Source organism: Neopelma chrysocephalum, unplaced genomic scaffold (genome assembly GCF_003984885.1).
Source record: "Neopelma chrysocephalum unplaced genomic scaffold, ASM398488v2 Primary Assembly neopelma1_146, whole genome shotgun sequence".
Classification (NCBI taxonomy): domain Eukaryota; kingdom Metazoa; phylum Chordata; class Aves; order Passeriformes; family Pipridae; genus Neopelma; species Neopelma chrysocephalum.
This window is the reverse complement of record NW_020897808.1, coordinates 1,202,606-1,220,295: the sequence shown is the minus strand read 5'-3', so window position 1 is coordinate 1,220,295 and position 17,690 is coordinate 1,202,606. Positions and strand designations below refer to the sequence as shown.

The 17,690-nt window shown below is 42.4% G+C and overlaps 1 protein-coding gene across 23 annotated transcripts in view; it reads right to left on the bottom strand.

Annotated features, from left to right (window-relative positions):
* Positions 1-17,690, bottom strand: part of ADGRL3 (adhesion G protein-coupled receptor L3) — a 508,023-nt gene that overhangs the window by 49,397 nt on the left and 440,936 nt on the right. For all 23 annotated transcript variants that reach the window (XM_027700313.1, XM_027700317.1, XM_027700297.1 and 20 more), the window contains 4 exons: positions 14,904-15,113; positions 14,169-14,389; positions 6,787-6,853; positions 5,304-5,395 (listed from right to left, as the gene is read on the bottom strand). In XM_027700313.1, the coding sequence (XP_027556114.1) occupies positions 5,304-5,395; positions 6,787-6,853; positions 14,169-14,389; positions 14,904-15,113 (590 nt within the window). The remainder of the gene's footprint in view (positions 1-5,303; positions 5,396-6,786; positions 6,854-14,168; positions 14,390-14,903; positions 15,114-17,690) is intronic.

The following is a 17,690-nucleotide window of genomic DNA, read 5'->3' as shown; positions in this document are numbered from 1 at the left end:
TGGGTCTCCCTGTCTGAAAGAAAGAAAATTAAATTTCCAGGATGACTTTCAAGTGAGTTTCTATTGCAATGAGCTTTTCAAACAAACCCAGGACTACAGCCTGACATGCTCCTCTTTGAAGAGGCCCCCCCCAAGTTGTGCTTTCTAAAGAGCATCCAGGTGGCCTATGGCACAAGCCAAGCTATACCCTGGCTAAAACAATAACAAAATAAAATGGGATAAAAAAAGAAACGAGCTGACAAAGCCCTTTGCCTCTTGCCTTCTTTCTAGTGGGTCTGCAACTGCATTTGGCAGCTATGGCCGACATGTTGCTCTTCCAAAGTAAACAAAATAAAGTCTTGTTGCCACATACTACGGTACAGAAGAATGTCAGGAAGCCTGGTCTGGCTGGGAGAAATGCTAACAAACTCAGCTGCATTCAAGCAGCACTAGGGGAGAGGGCACTAGGGTGCCTGTGGGAACTTCAAAGGAAAGGTTACATCTGTAAGGAAAAGGATGGCTTCTGGTCTCTGCTAGAAGAGAGAAGGTTTCACCCTCTCCCCTCCAGCCATTTGGAGATGCCCAGTGTAACTTCAGGTGCAGCGACTGCTTAGCCCCATTCATGAATCCCCTCAATCCACTTGAAGGACTTGCCTTTTGTTAGCTAAATGCTCTCCCCACCCAATTTTCTACCAGTTTTCCATGTCAGTAGCTAACAAGCCCCACACTGTGCACAATGAGAGCATATGGCAAAGACAAGATCTCAGATTTGAGTAGATAGGGTGAAGAGTACATCTGGATTACCACCAGTGTAGCTCCTCTTTATTTCCCTTTATTAATACCATGATGACTCAAATGAGCAGTGTTTAAATGGCTGCAGAACAAGCACTGCACTGCCACACAACGCAAAAGCATTGGAGGAGAGGGTTCATCTGAAACCCCATTTTGCACAGAGAATGGGGGTTAAGCATCTGGAAATAGGTGGATGGTTTGTTGTGCTGCAGCATCTGGCATAGGTTGGATGAAAACCTGGTGTGCAAAGACCACAAGCTGCCAAAGTACATGCCTGACCACCTGGAAAGCAGTTGATGGATGGAAAACGTAAGAACCATGCTGGACTATTCACGTATAATGTATTTTCCTTTGTCACATAAGGTTTCCTACAAGAATGCGAATATAAGAAATATTCAGTGTAGTCCTGTCTGTGACAGTCTGGGACATTTTGCACATCTAACATCTACCTGGCACAATGGAAAAGCATGAAGGAGAGACTTTAAACCGCTCAACTCCAGAAATCACTCCACATGGCAGAAACCTCCGGTGAAACAGCTTCACAGCTGCTCTAAAGAATTCCAGCTGGTAACACATCCTCATGAGGAGCCATCTGCTAGCAAGAGTGCATCAATACTGCACTGATACGCCCACAGTCTCCACCTCACAGGCTATGAGGCTAGAAACGACTAGGTGCAAACAGCACAGCAGGCTTTTGCCATCCAAAAAGCTTACGTAGTTCCTGGCTTGAAAGATCTATATTCCCTTCAAATTTGTAAGGGCTGGGGGAATCAATCTTCCAAAACAATGTCTTCCCTGGGTACATTTGTTAACAGTGAATCAGTTTGTGCTCATGAGCCCTTTTGTGCACCCTTTGCATCCCACTTATGCTCTCAGATGGGTCATGAGTGAGATAATGTGTGATGCTGGCATAGCTACCAAGGACTAAACAATGCTCCTCACTGCCCATCTCTGTTCACTTATGTTTGCCAACAAGCCACAAAGAGATGAAAGAGCCACAGAGATGAGTGGCCAAAGCGGACTCTGAGGTCCCCAGAAACAGCCATTGTAAAAGGCTGGGAAGGAAAATCCCCTCCCACCCTGTGTTTGGGGAGGCATGGGCAGAAGTTACACACACCACGCAAGAGGCAGCTGGCTGTGTCACTTCATACTAAAGATCTTCAAAAGGCAGAAGAGATCCCCACTCTGGATGAACTCTGAAAATTTCTGTGTAAATATCCTAAAGGAAGACATCAAACACAACTTTTTCAAAAGGGCTTAGATAAAAGCATGCTACTCCTGGTGCTGGTACCTCTTGTAAAATGGGAGCTAGTGTCCTACCGGCATCAGTGGCAGGCACAGAAACTCTTGTGGCTCTGAACAACATATCCCACATACAGAAGCTCACCTATTTTCCTGGCTATGTGCCTCAAAAGCAGAACTAGAGCACGAATCTTGCTGTCTCAGTGGGCAAAACCCACTGAATCGGCTCAGTACCAACCTGCCAAATTGGGAGGATGCTATTGGCACAGGGGGAAGGACCCACATATGTGGTTACCCTACTTCCCTCTTGAAAGTGCTGGGCTAAGCCAGAAAAGTTAACAAGGGTAAAAATTAAACCAGTCCCGTACTCATCAAATCTCTTGCTGGGTAACCCCTGGGAAACTAGTGCCCCACCACAGGAATGTCAGAATCTCCCATGCTGGCACAATAATCCAGGGACTGTTCTTGAAGGTTAGGGAAGTTTATTTTTACAGCTCTGCACAGTGCCTACAAATCTATCAGCCACACAGCATCTGGTTCAGGCACTGCCCTTTGAATGGCTTTTCTGTTGGTGCAGTAATTAAAGGTATCCCAGGTGACACCTGATCCCTTATCAAGTTCATTAATTTAAGTGGAGTTATTTGGCTCTCTATTTTCTATACTTCATAATGTATTTCTAACCTTTAAAGTGACATAGGCAAGGACCAGATTGCAGGGGCGCTTATTAACAGCCTATTAAAATATTTTATGGCCTTTATTTTTACGTTGCCATAGGGAATCAAGTATTTTGCTGTTGTTAAACAGGTTCAGGATTTATGTTGCGAGAGCTTCACCACAGCCTAACACAGAGTCCTGCTAGGAAATGAACTGGGAGAACAAACTCTCTTTCAGCTCTCCATGTGCTGTAAAGCTGTCATATGCAGATGGCAGCAAGGGGCCCTCCAATGCAGGCCCTTGGTTTGCTTTGCTTTTTTAAATATAAACCGATACAACAAGATGCAAAGCTCTGGGACCTGGGGGTCTTTTTACCAACAGAGGGAAGCTCAAAAAGGATCTTCGTGGTCTCCTGTGAAATAATGTGATCTGTGGCTTTTTCTCCCAGAGCTGCTGTAACACATTGACATTTTGCAACTGAGAGTCAATGACTTTGGAAGAAGACCACAATCTTCCCCACAACGAGACTATGATTTTATCTAGAAGAAAACTACGAGCTTACTGAAAAGTTTTCTAGTGACTGCAAGCTCCTTGGTTCCCTAAGAAACCTCCATCAAAGGTGAATTCCCTTCTCTGTTACAAATCTGCACCTTCTCCTAAATCAAGCCATTCACAGAGACAACACATTTTGAATTTAGAGACTTAACATTGTCCTGTTTAGGTATTCAGAAATTACAATCAAGTCCATTCTGGAATTCTTGCTTTGATAAACTTCCTAGGGTGAGGCTGTTTACCCGAGTTTATATTATGTTTCTCTTTTTTTTTTCCTCAAGCATAAAAAGTAATTTGTAATGAAGCAAAACATTTGGAAGGGTATCAGCAACATACTTAAAAGTATTTTAATTGCTTGTGTTTTCAAAACGTTTTAATGAAGTCAAATCAGGAACAGACACTCATCCACCAAAGAACCTATAAAATATTTTACAATGACATTATAATTGATGCAACTGGTTGTATAAATTCTTGGCATTTTAAACAAAGATACTAAAGATTAGCACAAGAAGATTATTCAGTAGGCAATTATTTGTTCTGCTCTAATTATAAGGGCTTTGGGGTTTTTTTCTCTCCAGTTTTTAATTTAAATGTCATACTGCAAGGCTTTCTAGACAGATTTTGTGTGGGTAACCTTAGAGAGAGTGTTCTCAGCAAGGAATCCCATAGCACTAATGCATGACAAGTAGCCATATTAATAAATGTTATTAAATGTACCATTCCTTTAATACCTCATCCAAGACCAAATGAAAGACTATCTTGCTGGGATCAATCTTGGACATCCAGGGGGGATTGCTCTCCCAATTTCATTTTGTACTGAGTGATGTCAGGAGAAACAGAGGCACACCACAGAGCAGCCTGCCCACAACCTGGGCAAATGAGCGCCCTGCGGGTTTCCGAGTTCACTGGGGTCTCCTGCATTTGCACAGACTCCAGTTCTCTTTCCTCACAAACCTCGTGGAAGAAGCTTTGCCTAAGAAACTAAAACTTTACCCGACGGACCATGCCAGGTTGTGGTATGCCAATGGCATTGCAAGCTTTGCCTGCTGAGGAAGTTTTCAAGGGAGGACTGACCTGGTTTAAATTAAAGCTGCATCTGCATGAGCTGCTCAGCAGTAAAAACAATAAACTTGCTGAGAACTGCCTTGCAACTGTGCAATTCAGTCATCTCCTAACGAGCTCCCCTCACACCTCTTCTCCCACTCCTACCAAGAAAGCCAGAGAAGAATCCACTTCCAGCCGTGTTGCATAACACTCTCCTTTCCTGGGTGGGCAGTAAAGTGCTGACTCCCAACAATTTCCTTCTCCTGAAGCTCATTAGATGGTTTTGTTAATTAGCAGGCTCCCAATCTTATCATGCGCTGCACCTGAAATCCCGCTTGTATTTTTGAAGAGAGTAATTAAAGCCAGAGGTACTTGAATAACAGGCACTGACAGAGACTAATATTCTATCAATATAATGAAGCAGCTTGCTAGACAGTAAAATGCCCAGATTTACTGGGCATTCAAATGTTAACCCAGTCCAAGGGCAAAACATGCCTTGGCTGGAAAGCATATCTGCGGATGTGGGCACCCCCAGGTAAATCCTCAGTAACACTGTTGAAAGCAATCAGATTCTGGGGAGAATTTGGGTCATGAAATCTGTCAGGGGCCAAAACAAACAGAAAAGAAGTAAGGCTGCCGCCCTCAGAGCAGAGAGTAATAGTAATAATCAACAGTTCAACACCTTCCCTGTAGAGACTGCAATAATTAGCTGGTAATTATTGGGCACTCTTTACATAGAGTGACTAGGGGGTTACCTGCTCCAAGGACTGAAAATGTAGCTTTGCCTCCTTCATGCAAAATCAAATGGAAAATGCCACCACTGGCAGCCCAATCCCAATAAAGATAGTGCTTCATCATCAGCCACTTGTTGGCACCTATTAGAAACCACTCTGCAGCGCCATAACCCAGTGTACTATCCCTAGTTATCACTGCTGCCAGCAGAGCTGGTTCCCCTGTTATGCTCCTCAGAGCGGAATGGGGGGAATAAACAGCAAAAGACAGAAACAGGCAGAGAGCAAGAAAAAACCCCATCCACTTACTTGATATTGTCAAGACATCCAGATTCGGGTTTCAGTATGGCAGTATGATGAAACATTTTATAGAGAGCAATCCCAAGGAAGATGACATTAAGCTGCAATGGGGGGGGAAGGAAATAAAAAAGGATTATGTGACACAGCACAACATGATGGGGAGAAAGTCAGCTTCTTCTCTGTAACAGATGGGTTACTGTAGGAAATTAGCTCTCATTACAATTTTATGGTGACTGAATCACAGAAAATTTCCAAGCATTTTATAAGGTGAGCTGGCCTGTGAACTGCAGGACTGGTGATGCTACAGCCTTACCAGAGCTGTGGCACTGTGTATGTTACTGATATCAGGCTGGTTCTAACCTCAACTTTAGTGCTTCACTGATGTTATGGAAAACTAAAAATACTTGCTGCAATGGCTTTTTTGTGTCTGAGAGGTGTACAGGTGTGAAAAGTCACTCCAAGCATCTTGCTTAGCCAATCTCATTGTAACGAAGCATAAAGGCATCCTTTTCTTTAGACATGGTGTAATGGGGCAGATGGTCGGGGAAATCCCAACTGTTGAAGATGCTTAGCACAGTGCAAAGTTGAAAAACAAAAAGGAAAAGGAATTTGATTTGTTCTGTACAAGATGTGATGATGTTTCAGTGCCTCAGTGTTAACAAGGCTGCCAATTCCTGGAAAGGAGTTCCTTCAAAATCCCAGTCTGGAGTTTGAGACATAATCAAAAAGGGAAGATACCTTTTTATGAATTAATTCCTTAGGGGAAAAGAAAACCCAACAGTTGTAGCTGGTGGCATGGCCCCCTTCTTGATATGGAAAGCTGCTGAAATGGCCCCCAGTTACAGGCGAACAGAGACAATGTCTGCATTGAAGTGGGAGTGCCTGGTTTTCCGTGCTAGCCAAAGTGTAGTTAGTCAAAACAAAGAATGGTTTATTTAAGCCATATTGTAGCAATTAAGTATAAGAAAACTCCAGCTGTCTCTAAAGTTGGGTTCTCTACCTTGTTGCTGTGTTAGCTGATATGCTGGCAATGTGCTAAACGTGAAGTTATACGAGCTTCAACTTCTGCTGGGAAGGAAAAAACCCTCATCAAACTACTCTTCCAGTTTGGACTTTATTTCATGCCCACATCCCATATTTCCTCTTTTTTTTTTTTTTTTTTGCATTATCAATGCAAAGCTTTGCTCTGGAATTCAAAAATTGGGTGAGCAGTGAGTGGCATCAAAATAGAGTTTGGCACTTCAAAATGTCCAATGGTAGTAACCAAACTCTGCAAGTGTCTGCTCTGAAGCTCCCCAGCCCGTTTTGATCAAGTATTTTGCAATGCCAAGAGCTTCTCATAATGAGGGTCTAATTGCTTGTGCCAGGCAGGGTCAAGGAAGAACATGCCTTTCTCAAATTAATCTGTGTAAATTAAAGATAAAGAGTAAAGGGACAGCAAAAGTTTTATTTCTTGACCTGAGAGATGGAGTAGTTAATTAGGAGTTCTTACCATAATTATCAAGGTCGCCGGTCCTATAAAGCTCCAAATGAAGTAGGTGTCAAGTCGGAGCCAACATCTGTAATGAAACACAGGGGAAAGAAGGCATTCAAGGACTGCACTCAGGACATACATCAAGACTGAGCAAGTGACAGAGAAGAATGTGAGCTGCAAAACACGCCGGTGGGAGACAGGAAATATTACATTGCTTGTTCATTTAAATGCTGAATTATGTGCCCAATTTCTGACAGCGCTATTGATGGAGTAAGATAATTACCTCTAGAGGAAGCAGGGAGAAAATGGCACAAGGCTTATTTGCTAAGGCTTTCTGCATCTGTCGGGAAAAATCCTTAAACTGAGGGGGTATTTTAAGGAAGGGGTCTGACGAACATCCATAGACCTGCTTCTTTGCGTTATGCTCCTCTGTGCTCTCCAACTCTGACGCAATCCAAGCTGTCTGTCAGCTGTCAAGTGAGATGACATTTCTCCAGCAATCATATCAGAGCAAATTTGCTGCAAATAGGAAGCCTGAATTGGATAACAGGAGGCTGAGGTTTAATTAGGTTCAGCAACTTCCCTTTTCAAGTGTTGTATTTCCCTGAACCTCAGAGTGTTTTGTTTCCACTAATGTTTCCAGGGTTGCATATGGTCTGTGCTATCACAAGAAGTTGATTCATGGCCTAAAACTAAATTATTAATCGCTTAATTTCAACCGCATTTAATACTCCCCACATTTTTTAAGGCCCTTGGGAAATTACATTTCCATTCCTAGTTCATTCCAGGTGACAGGAAGATAAAATGGAAGTGACTGGTTACAAGGCAGACGAATGTAAATTCCAAGAAAGTTTCACATGATGTTTAAAATAATAATATCTTGTCATGTTTGCAATGCTGCAAATCACAACTCTGTTTATACACAAAGGACTGAGAAAGCATAAAACCACTCTTATACTAAACATCCAATGGAATTTCATAATTAGGCAAGTGACAGGAACTGTATATATGAACTTATTGCAGTGGAAGAGATAGCAGTTCTCACAAATGACAGCTCTAGTCTATGTGCTTCATGTTTTTTCCCTTCCAATGGACTTTGCAACAGGCATAAAGGTCTGTGCCAGCAGCCCTCCACGACACGATCAGCAGGAGATGCCTGCAGAGAGAATAATATAACATGCCCTGGCTCTCTATGACTGGGAAAAGCCAAGATACGAATAAATTCAAAAATGCAGAGAAAGCTTCACACTTCTCTCCCTGACCATATAAATTTCAAGTCTCATCAGTGTTGAAGATGTATCGATGTATATACAGTCATACCACTATTTGTTACAAATTAAAATACTGTCACTTCAGTGACTGTCATTCCTGAACTGCCTCTGCAGCTTCTCATCCAGAATCTTCATGTGATAGCATCAAAATCTTAATGCAAGAGGCAAACAGAGGCTTTCAGAGTGATTGCAGGGAAATCGTGTTTCCTCCGTGGCTGTTGAAGTTCAAGGTGATTTAGATGCGGCTGGTAATGAAACAACATGAGTGACTTGAAACTACTTGAGTCTGATTCCCTGTAGGAAAGGGTTTATGCGATCATGACATCTGTGTATCACCTATAATAACATCTGAACTGTCACCCAATTGCAACTAGATTTGACAAAGGAATAGAGGTTTCAAGGATAATGAAGTCCCTGTAAAAAGCCTTCCCCCCATCCCTGAATAAAGATGCCCGCATAGCAGCAGCTCACATATTACATGGCATTTCAGACCCCATTCCCCTTAGGAAAAAAGTGTAACTAGTGTTTATGCCTCAGCTGCTCTATATAAATCAGGGAATATGCAGCCCCATCACTTTTTTCTACTGATAATGAGTGCTGGTGTGTGGGAGAGGGCTGAGAGGATTGTGATTTTGGGGTTTTTTGTTTGTTTTGGTTTTTTAATGAAAATATTTTGAACTTTTTTTTTTTCCAGTTTAACATTCAAAACAATTCCCAGCCTCTGCTGCCCAGGAGTTGGGAACACAGTATATTTTAGTTGCCATCAACGTTGTTTTCCTTCAGCATAAAGAGTGAGCTGGCTCTTGGAAAGACCAGGGAAGAGGAAACACATAAACCCTCTCTTTACTTCTTAAAGCATGATGGCTAACCCTATGGTCACATCTGGTGCAGCTGGTTTTAATGCATATAGATTGGGAAACAGGGAAAATCAGTGAAAACTGAAATACAGAATGGATGAAAAGCTGTGCCAGGCTGAGGAAAGAAGCGCAAAGCAACTGGTTTCTTTTCCAGACAGCCAAATGGATGAGATTTTCCACCCTGTTCCCCTAAAAAATCTGTCTTTTCAGTTGTGGAGAACAACTGAGTGACAAGAGATGGATACTGTGGATGGGAAAGAGGAGAGGAGCCAGGTTCTGCCCTCAGGATAGGCAGGGACAGGCACGGAGCAAAAGAAGGTCCTTCCAATGAGAGATGGCTTCACCTAAGCCAGAGTACAGCTTGCAAAAAACAGAGAAAGCTTTTTTCCACCTCTCTGCACACTTTAAAGAATATGATGTAATTTTTTATTTGTTTTAACAGAAAAATCACCTTTCTATGAAACCACGTATGATACTTAGTCTTGGGTGACTAAACGGAAAGCTGCAGGACTGATCTGCAGAGGGACTCAAAAAAGCTGGGGAGCTTGGTGGTCATCAGAAAGAGATGCAACTTTGAATCTGTTTAAGTCATACCTTATTAAAAATGCAAATTAAGACCAAAACATCGAAACACAGGCATCCCGCCAATTGCGTTGTGGAGCTGTAAATTGCTAATCAGACAAGTACCACACTGAGCTTTTTTCTTCCCTTAAAACACAAAACCCCACATGCACAATGAGCTGCATAAATGAGCTCCTCAAAACAAGGAAGCAATCAGGCAACTTCCCAAAGTTGCTAATCTTGGGCTGCCGAGTTACTTCTGACCCTCCACACGCAGCTGCACTGTGAGCACAGACTTGCCACATTATGGGTTTAGACTTTGCTGCCATTAAGCAAACGAGCTGCTTCAGGGCTCAGAACAAGGCAGAGAGGATTATCAGAAAATGTGCAGATGCAGGGAACACTGTTCAAAACTCCATTGCTTCTTCCAAGACTCACACCAACGTATTCAGTCCTCGTAACGAGCTCCGTGGCACTGCTTTCCTTTACTTTTTAATTTTCTCCTTTTCCACAGTGACAACTCGCAATATTCACCTAAAGCTTTTCCCAAGTAATAAAGACTACAAAGAGTTTACTCTATTTTCTGCATGAAGAGAAATCAAATACTAAACTATCCCTGGTGTGCATTAAATATAACCAATAAACAATCATTAGCTGCCATTGGACCATAAAATTTGAAGAGCCCTAAACATATCATGTTGTTCATGGGAGCTCAGCGGTTTGTTTCACGTGGCTATACAGCCTCCTTGTCAGGGTGCAGTAATGGGATATGTATGCACCAGACATGCCTTTCAAGGGTGCAATATAGGTTCTGCTTAATGGAGTTCAGCATCCACATTGCTCATGCTTCTTCCTCCAAATACTGGCAACAACGCCGCAAATAAAACAAGTTCAGTGGAGCCACCCAAGACAGACCGCATTGTTAGAAGCTATTTTCTGAGCTACATTTACATGCACGAAATGTCGGCGGCTGGCTGATGGACTTGGAGGCTGTGTACATACACAGGGCTTTCATTTTGCTTTCTGACAGCTGGATTGCTTACCATGTATATCCTGCTTTATAGCATTCCGAATGGGGGGAGAAGGGGGAAGAAACAATAGAGAGATTCCTGCCATGATGAATTTGATCACCAGTGGATGAATATATCTACAAGTACGTTTTCTAAAATATATTGAACCATTCAAAGTGTAGCTGCTTTCCTCTGCAATTTGTAAGAGACTTTGATATTAAACTCAGGAAGGTATGGGAATATGGAATAGCTTCTTGCTGTCGATTTTGGACGGCCTGCTTCTACAATGAGTCCTCTCAAAGGGAGACTTCTAAAGTCTTAATTGAGCATTTAATTCTAGACACAAGTTATTTTCAAACACTAACAAAAACTGCAAATGCTATTTTCCCTCTGCATTTTGCAGCATTGCCCACCACGATCCTTGACATAAATCCGGTCAGGAGATGGATGAATTTGGTTAACACACGGGACAAGGCACATGATGTGACTTTTTTAAATCGCAATCCCAGTATTTTCTTTTTTTTGCAGCAAAGCTTGAGCTGTGGTCATTTAAGACTCAGCAGCTGAAGACCTGGCCTGTAAGAAATGGTCACTTGGAAGTTCACGTGAGCATTGCCAGAATCACTTTGGCAATGTGGGGGAACCCCACTGTCTGCAGTGGAGCTCCGTGCTTTTCATCTTTACTTTACAAATTACAATCAGAATAAGGTGAGATGCAACATTTCTGAAAGGACCAAACACAGCTCAGCTTGTTCACATGAACAGCCCCTGCTGGCCTGAATGGGATGATCTTTTAATGGAATCACTATGCTGCTGCTTGGTTATAAAAGCAAACTAATCTCCTAATATAAGTGGTTTGAACTACTCTTAAATAAAAAAATAGTAAAAGGAAAAGGATCGATCCCAATTCTTGAAATAATTAAGTGTAAAAGAGTATATTTACAGGGCAGCCACTCTAAAATGTCAATATGAATAGTAGGGCATGGGACACTTTAGAAAATCACAAGCACCAAGTGATAAGCAAAGCAAGAAGGAGAGGAACAACTGCCTGTTCCTGGCTATGTAATCTGGGCATGTGTTACAGGAGGGTTGGATTTAGAAAGGCAAATAAAATAAAAAAACCCTACACTAGGTGTCTAAGCAAATCATCCTGAGATGTATGAATGGTGGCACCAAATGCCAGGCAAAAAACAAATAACACTAACAGCTCCATAAGTCCTGCTTAAACAAATGCAGTAAATAATAGAGGGAGGCAAGTAATATATTCCAGAGGATGTTTTACAAAACCTGGCAAAACCAAGCAACTTCTTGCAATCAAATTATGTATGCCTGGCATACAGTTCACTGCAAATTCTAATCAGTTCTACCCTTCTAATAACATTACACTGAAAAATACATCATCATCCATCAACCAGATGGAGCATGATAGTTATACAAACCATATTGTATGTTTTTTACTTTCCTCTAAGAGAATGTGATAAAAATGTGCATTGTGGAATTAAAAATTATAAATAAATATTTTAAGCTTTGCAAATATCTGTAAATACTTATTTGCAAAATATTATATATACATGTTTAATTATTAAAAATACTACTGTATGCTGTGGAGAGGGAGACATATTTTACTGGCATACACATAGGACTGCTGCCTCCTCAATGCTAAAACAGTGAAGTTTTGTTGTTCGCCTTCAGCGAATTTCAGCCAAACTTTCTGCCCGTACCTTACACGCCATGGAAACATTTGGTATCCCATGGAATATGTTTATTTTGCTGTGCTTCAGAAAGGTCCATATTAATTTAACAGGAACAGAAACATTTCAGCAATGCAAAGCTGCTGTGGTGCTTTGTGGGGGCTGTGGTTAAAGACCGTCTATTCCCAGGCTCTACAGCCAGCCTGTTGCATGCCACTGACTCCCACAAGCTACACTGCTACTCTAGTCATCCCTAGAGAACATCATGAAGGAGTCTGCAAAGATGAAGGTGGATGCAAGTCAACTGCTGTGTCACATCCAAAGCCATGCCCTGGTCTTGGGAATGTCCTTTCACTACGAGGGAACACAGAAAGACATTTTCAGCACCCAACAGTTACAGACCACTGTAAGGGAATGCAGTTGGTGCTAGCTTCAAACTAGCTGCAGTGCTGGGTTTTCTTGGCAGGCAGCTCAAAATGTTGAGAGAGAAGTCGAAAGGATCGCACTGATGCTCCAAACCCTGTGATGGTAATGCTGCAGAAGTCACAGGGTGAGCAGCGTGGAAAGTAGCCACTAAATACCAGACTGCAATGTGGACTGGTGAGGACACAGCTCCAGCAATGGTAAATGTGTGGGAACTGCCTTTCCAGACAGCTGGACTCATGGCCCTTTGGCTGTAACATGTTTGAGGCTCCACATGCCAAATGTAGGCCTCTGTGAAGAGACAGGTCCTCTGTAGAAACACCACAGTAAGAATACATTTGTCCAAAGAGTCAAGGCAAAATGTTGCCATACTTGATTCAATAAGTGCTTTTATATGGCTCAAGAGGGTATGTGAACAAAAGAGCTGCTTGGGGCAGAAAGCAGGTGGCAGCTCATGGAAAATCTCCAAAAATAGTGATCAGCTGTTGTGTTACTTATTCTTTGCCCTCTAGGCCTGTCAAAGTTAGTCAAACTACTTTGGATAAATTGGTAGACATCCTTGAAAACTTACACACTTCTACCTTTATCTGTGTGGGCCATTTCCTTTCCACCAAGCATGACATTTATACAAATTCAGGTTGCTATTCTCCTACTCACGGGAGGAACACAACACAAATATCCATCTGGGATCCAAACCTATCTGCTGGCATGGTAATGGATCGTGAGCAGCTCCACTGCTCTACAAATCTACTTTTGCAAGAAATCCGGCTCATATATACTAATAAGATTTCTGGTAAAAAAAATTGTAGTTGAACTAAACAGAAAATCAACTGCTGCCATGGCCTGACACAACTTATGCTAAAAAAGAGCTCATAAACACCACCAGCTCATTGCTATGTACACCTTCATATTGAGCCCTTAACTCAGTTAAAACGACACAGAAAGGCAGCCTGACAAGGGAAACAAAAAAAAAAGTCAATAAAAACACTACTGTAGCAAAGATGGCAAAGAGAATCAAAGGCTCATTTTTCCCTTTGTTTTCCATTAGATAGTGGTGCACGATAATCTAAATTGTGCTTTGATACCAGCTTCAGCAATGTTGAAAACTCTAAAGAATATTTATAATGATAAACGATATGGCTGTTCCAATTTGCAAAGAGTCTAATGCACTCCACAGTCATCACCTATTTTGCCTGCAGGCTCTATTAATTTGATAGAACACTTAAAAAAAAGAGGAAGAAAGCAGTATTTATTCATCCAAATAAGAAATACTCTTTGATTAGAGAAGTATGACCTTGCTGATATAGTACTAAACTGAGACTTGGGGCAGTCACCTCTGCTGATGTTATGCAATCATGTGATAAAATCTTCCTCAACTGACTTCCCTGGAAAGTGCCTTTGCAAATCATTTCATAGTGGGGAATTTGTCCTGTGTCATCACAGTCTGCACTGGAGACAAAGAGATGAGGCAAGGAACGCCTCCTGGCTGAGCTCTGCCTGCACAAGCCCTCTGGGCTCCTCACAGCCCTTCATCGTCCCCACTCCCATCTCTCCTGCCCAGGTCCAAGCAATGCCAAGCTCACTCACACTTTGTCCGTGCCATAACTCCGGTAGTCCACCGCTGCTGACACGGCCACAATCAGCGCAGGCATGCCATAGCCCACCAAATAGAAGTACTTCCTCCGGGAGTGTTCACTCTCAAAAACCTCCACCAGCATGATGTAGAGCTGCACTCCCTCCAGGAACATCCAGGTGAAAGCTGCCAGGAAGAAGAAGTGCAGGAGGGCAGCAAAGACGGCACAGGCAATCTGCATGAGGATTGAAAAGAGCAAGGGAAGGTGTTTGTACCATGCTGAATTAATGCAACAGTCTGGACTACTCTTACTGGGAGGTTTAATAAAAATGAGGGAGTTCTTATCTTTCCTCCCCCCAAGGAAGAACTTTTTTTCACTTGGAAGATGTGTGTGAACTATTTTAAAATAGACACATCTTCGCATATATAAATTACATTAAAAGATACAAAGGTAGGTATGTACACAGTCTGATAAATAAACATATAGAGATACACAAAGTATAGGTGTATTTTTACAACCTGCTTATTAAACAGACACACACATCATTTACAAGCAACACACATACAGCCTCTGAAATCACAGCAGGCATCAGCATGTGACTCCCAGTTAATAAGCAGGGGCCCAACTCTGTGAGGACTCATGGATGGAATAAAGACAGCACTGGAATGTATCTCACTGCACGGTCACACACTGCACATGCACTGAGACAAGTGCCTGTGACAGAAGCAGAAAGCACTTTGTCTCTTACCGGCTGGTCAGTCCGGTTGATGCCTATGAGGAAGAGGAGTTCTGCCACAAAGAGGCTGATGCACAAATTCTTGTGAATCGTGTTGCGATCGCTCTGCAGCCCACGGAAGAAGCAGAAGGTGAAGATGCAGATCAGGAGGCAGACCAGTGAGAGCAGGATGCCAACCCATGTGATGAAGTCCAGGAGTAGGTCATGGACTGCATCGCTGTGCTGAAGATAAAACCAAAATATCTCATCACTGCACAATGCATGGCTTTTAATTCATCCCAGACACAGAGTGAGGCTGCCTGAGACCATCCCCCAAATATTTGTACCAACTCACCAAGCTGTGGCACAAAGTACCATTACCAAAAAGATTAAATGGATGTAAACTTGAATCCTGCAGCAAGAAAGCTGCAACCTGAAACACTGGCTCCAAAGCATCTTGCAAGCTGCAGGTGCCCTGAACAGACTCAGATCCAAAACCATCCCAGAAACAATGATGCTGTTGTTGAAAATACTGAGATGTCATAGCTAGTCTTGCGTGCAGCTCCATCTTATGCAAATGGGGTAAAGGAGCATGTGGACACATAGCAAAGAACCATCAAATGCAGTGAGTCAAGTGTAAAAAAGTGTTTCATACTAACAACATCGTGTCCAACAATCTGAAGTCCATTACAACCATTTGCCAACAGTGAAAAAAGAATCCCTTTAAATGTTCACAGAGATGTATGAGCTTGAAGGTTTGGAGGCTTTGGACAGAAAGAGATTGCATAAATTAATTTTTTTTCCACAGGGGAAGGAGAAAAGAAGTTTGATTTTTCTTTTTCAACACTAGAAGTATGTTTTAAAAATCCTGGGAAGTCAGATTGATCCCTAAAATGTTACCCAGAAAAAAAAAAGACAGATCTTTTAACATGAATTTGCTTTTAAACTGTGACAGAACAGTGATTTTAAGACAGCCTGGAAAGCTAGTGATTCCCTGTGATGAACTCGTAACACGGTTTTATTCCAAAGCCATGCAAACAAGGCCATTTGCAGTGGCAAAGTAAGGCAACAAAGTTTTGTGAAGGGCAACAGGTGTGCCTTGGCTCTGCTGATAAAACAGTGCTGCATTGCTCCTGAGTTTACACTATGTAACCCTCACAGAAAGAGGAGGGGAGTGATGGGACCCTCTTGGTAAGAGTATCCTAGCACCTTATTCCTTATTCAGGCTGTAAAACTCACCCGTAACTCCCCAAGTTTCCATGAGATGCAGTGAAATTAGAGGGTAAAATGTAAATAAGAAGTGAGAAATACACGGTGAGTCAGGAGATGGCTGCTTGGGGCTAAATGGTTAGAGTCAATCAGCTGAGGAAAAGAATGGCTGGAAATCTCTGGGGGCTTTCCAGGAAGACCAAAGGGGCTTGAAACCCAGCTTTGTGGCCCACCAGGTTGTGTTACAAATGGTAATCACATTCCCCACCACTTCTGGCATTTCAATGACTTAGGCTGGCAAATACAATAGTGTCACACTTCAAAAAGCCAGGGCAAACTGGAAACATTTTTCTCTCCATGGGATAAAAACTTATGACAGATGAAGGGAAAAGGTGATTAATTTATCCATTTTCTTTGCCTGCCTGCCAATGATAAAGCCACATCAAATGTCAGGCCTTTCCTGATATACACTCTGCTATGTTAGCACCCACAAGAAACAACTCAAACCTTTCAGCTCTTTGGCTTTATCAGCGTGAGTGAGAGGCATCAAATGATAACGAAAGATGGGGAGTGACTCTCTGTTCCATCTCTTCCATGCTGGAAGCTTTCTCTTCAGAGAGACTTGGATGTAAGAAAGATGGAGAGCTTTCTTGCCCAAACACTCTTGAAGCTCCTCCTGAGTATTTCCAGTATCTAAGGAACTAGAGGTCACAAGTCCAACAGGGAGACAAGAAATCATTGTGTGCTTTCTGTAGATCATGACAGAAATGCCTATTCCAGCCAGCTCATCCAGCAGCGCCCAGAACACTGACAAGATGAAGCACATCATTTTCCTGGCTGCTGCGCATTGCTTTATCTCAGTGTCATTCCAGCTCATCCATCCCTCTTAACTCTGTGAAAAAATGTTAATGCAAACCTTGCACCTTGCAAATCATTCTTTCTTTTGTCTGAGGCTGCTGGAGAATGGCAGGAGAACATCTCCCTGAACAAGCCCTCATCTGATTCGATTGCCCCGCCAGGCTGAATTGACCAAGAGCTCTTGGGCTGGGTGAGCAGGACAAGGCAGCTAATGGAGGTGGTTACGAGGAAAAAGCAACCACACAGACTTTGGTCAGATGCACCCACCCCACCCAGATGCAGCCAACAGCACAGATTCATCTATCCCAAGACAAATTTAGCTTGGTGCAGGGAAAATTCTCTGAGGGCTTCTTACCCTAGATATGGGGGATGAATCTCAAAGGTCTCAGCTCCTGCACTGCTTATCACAAAACCACAACTCTGCTGACTTTAAGACATGATGAAGGAATTACCGGTGTTTTTTGCTCCTGGAGTGGGATCCTACCATCTGGGTTCATGGTCTTCCTCAGGGAAGGGCTGCTTGCCCAAGAAGCTTACCATGCTTAACAATAAACATGCTTCATTGTTGTATTATTATTATTATTATCACTCTTACTACTCTTCTTTTTAATATTAATCGTAAAGATAATACTGACTTTATGTACATAGCACTCATCCCTGGAGTGCTGGGAAACAACCATAAAACCAGCTTCTCCATAATTACAAACTCCCTCCCCAAACTCAACAAATTCACAAAAGAACAAACAAAAAGGA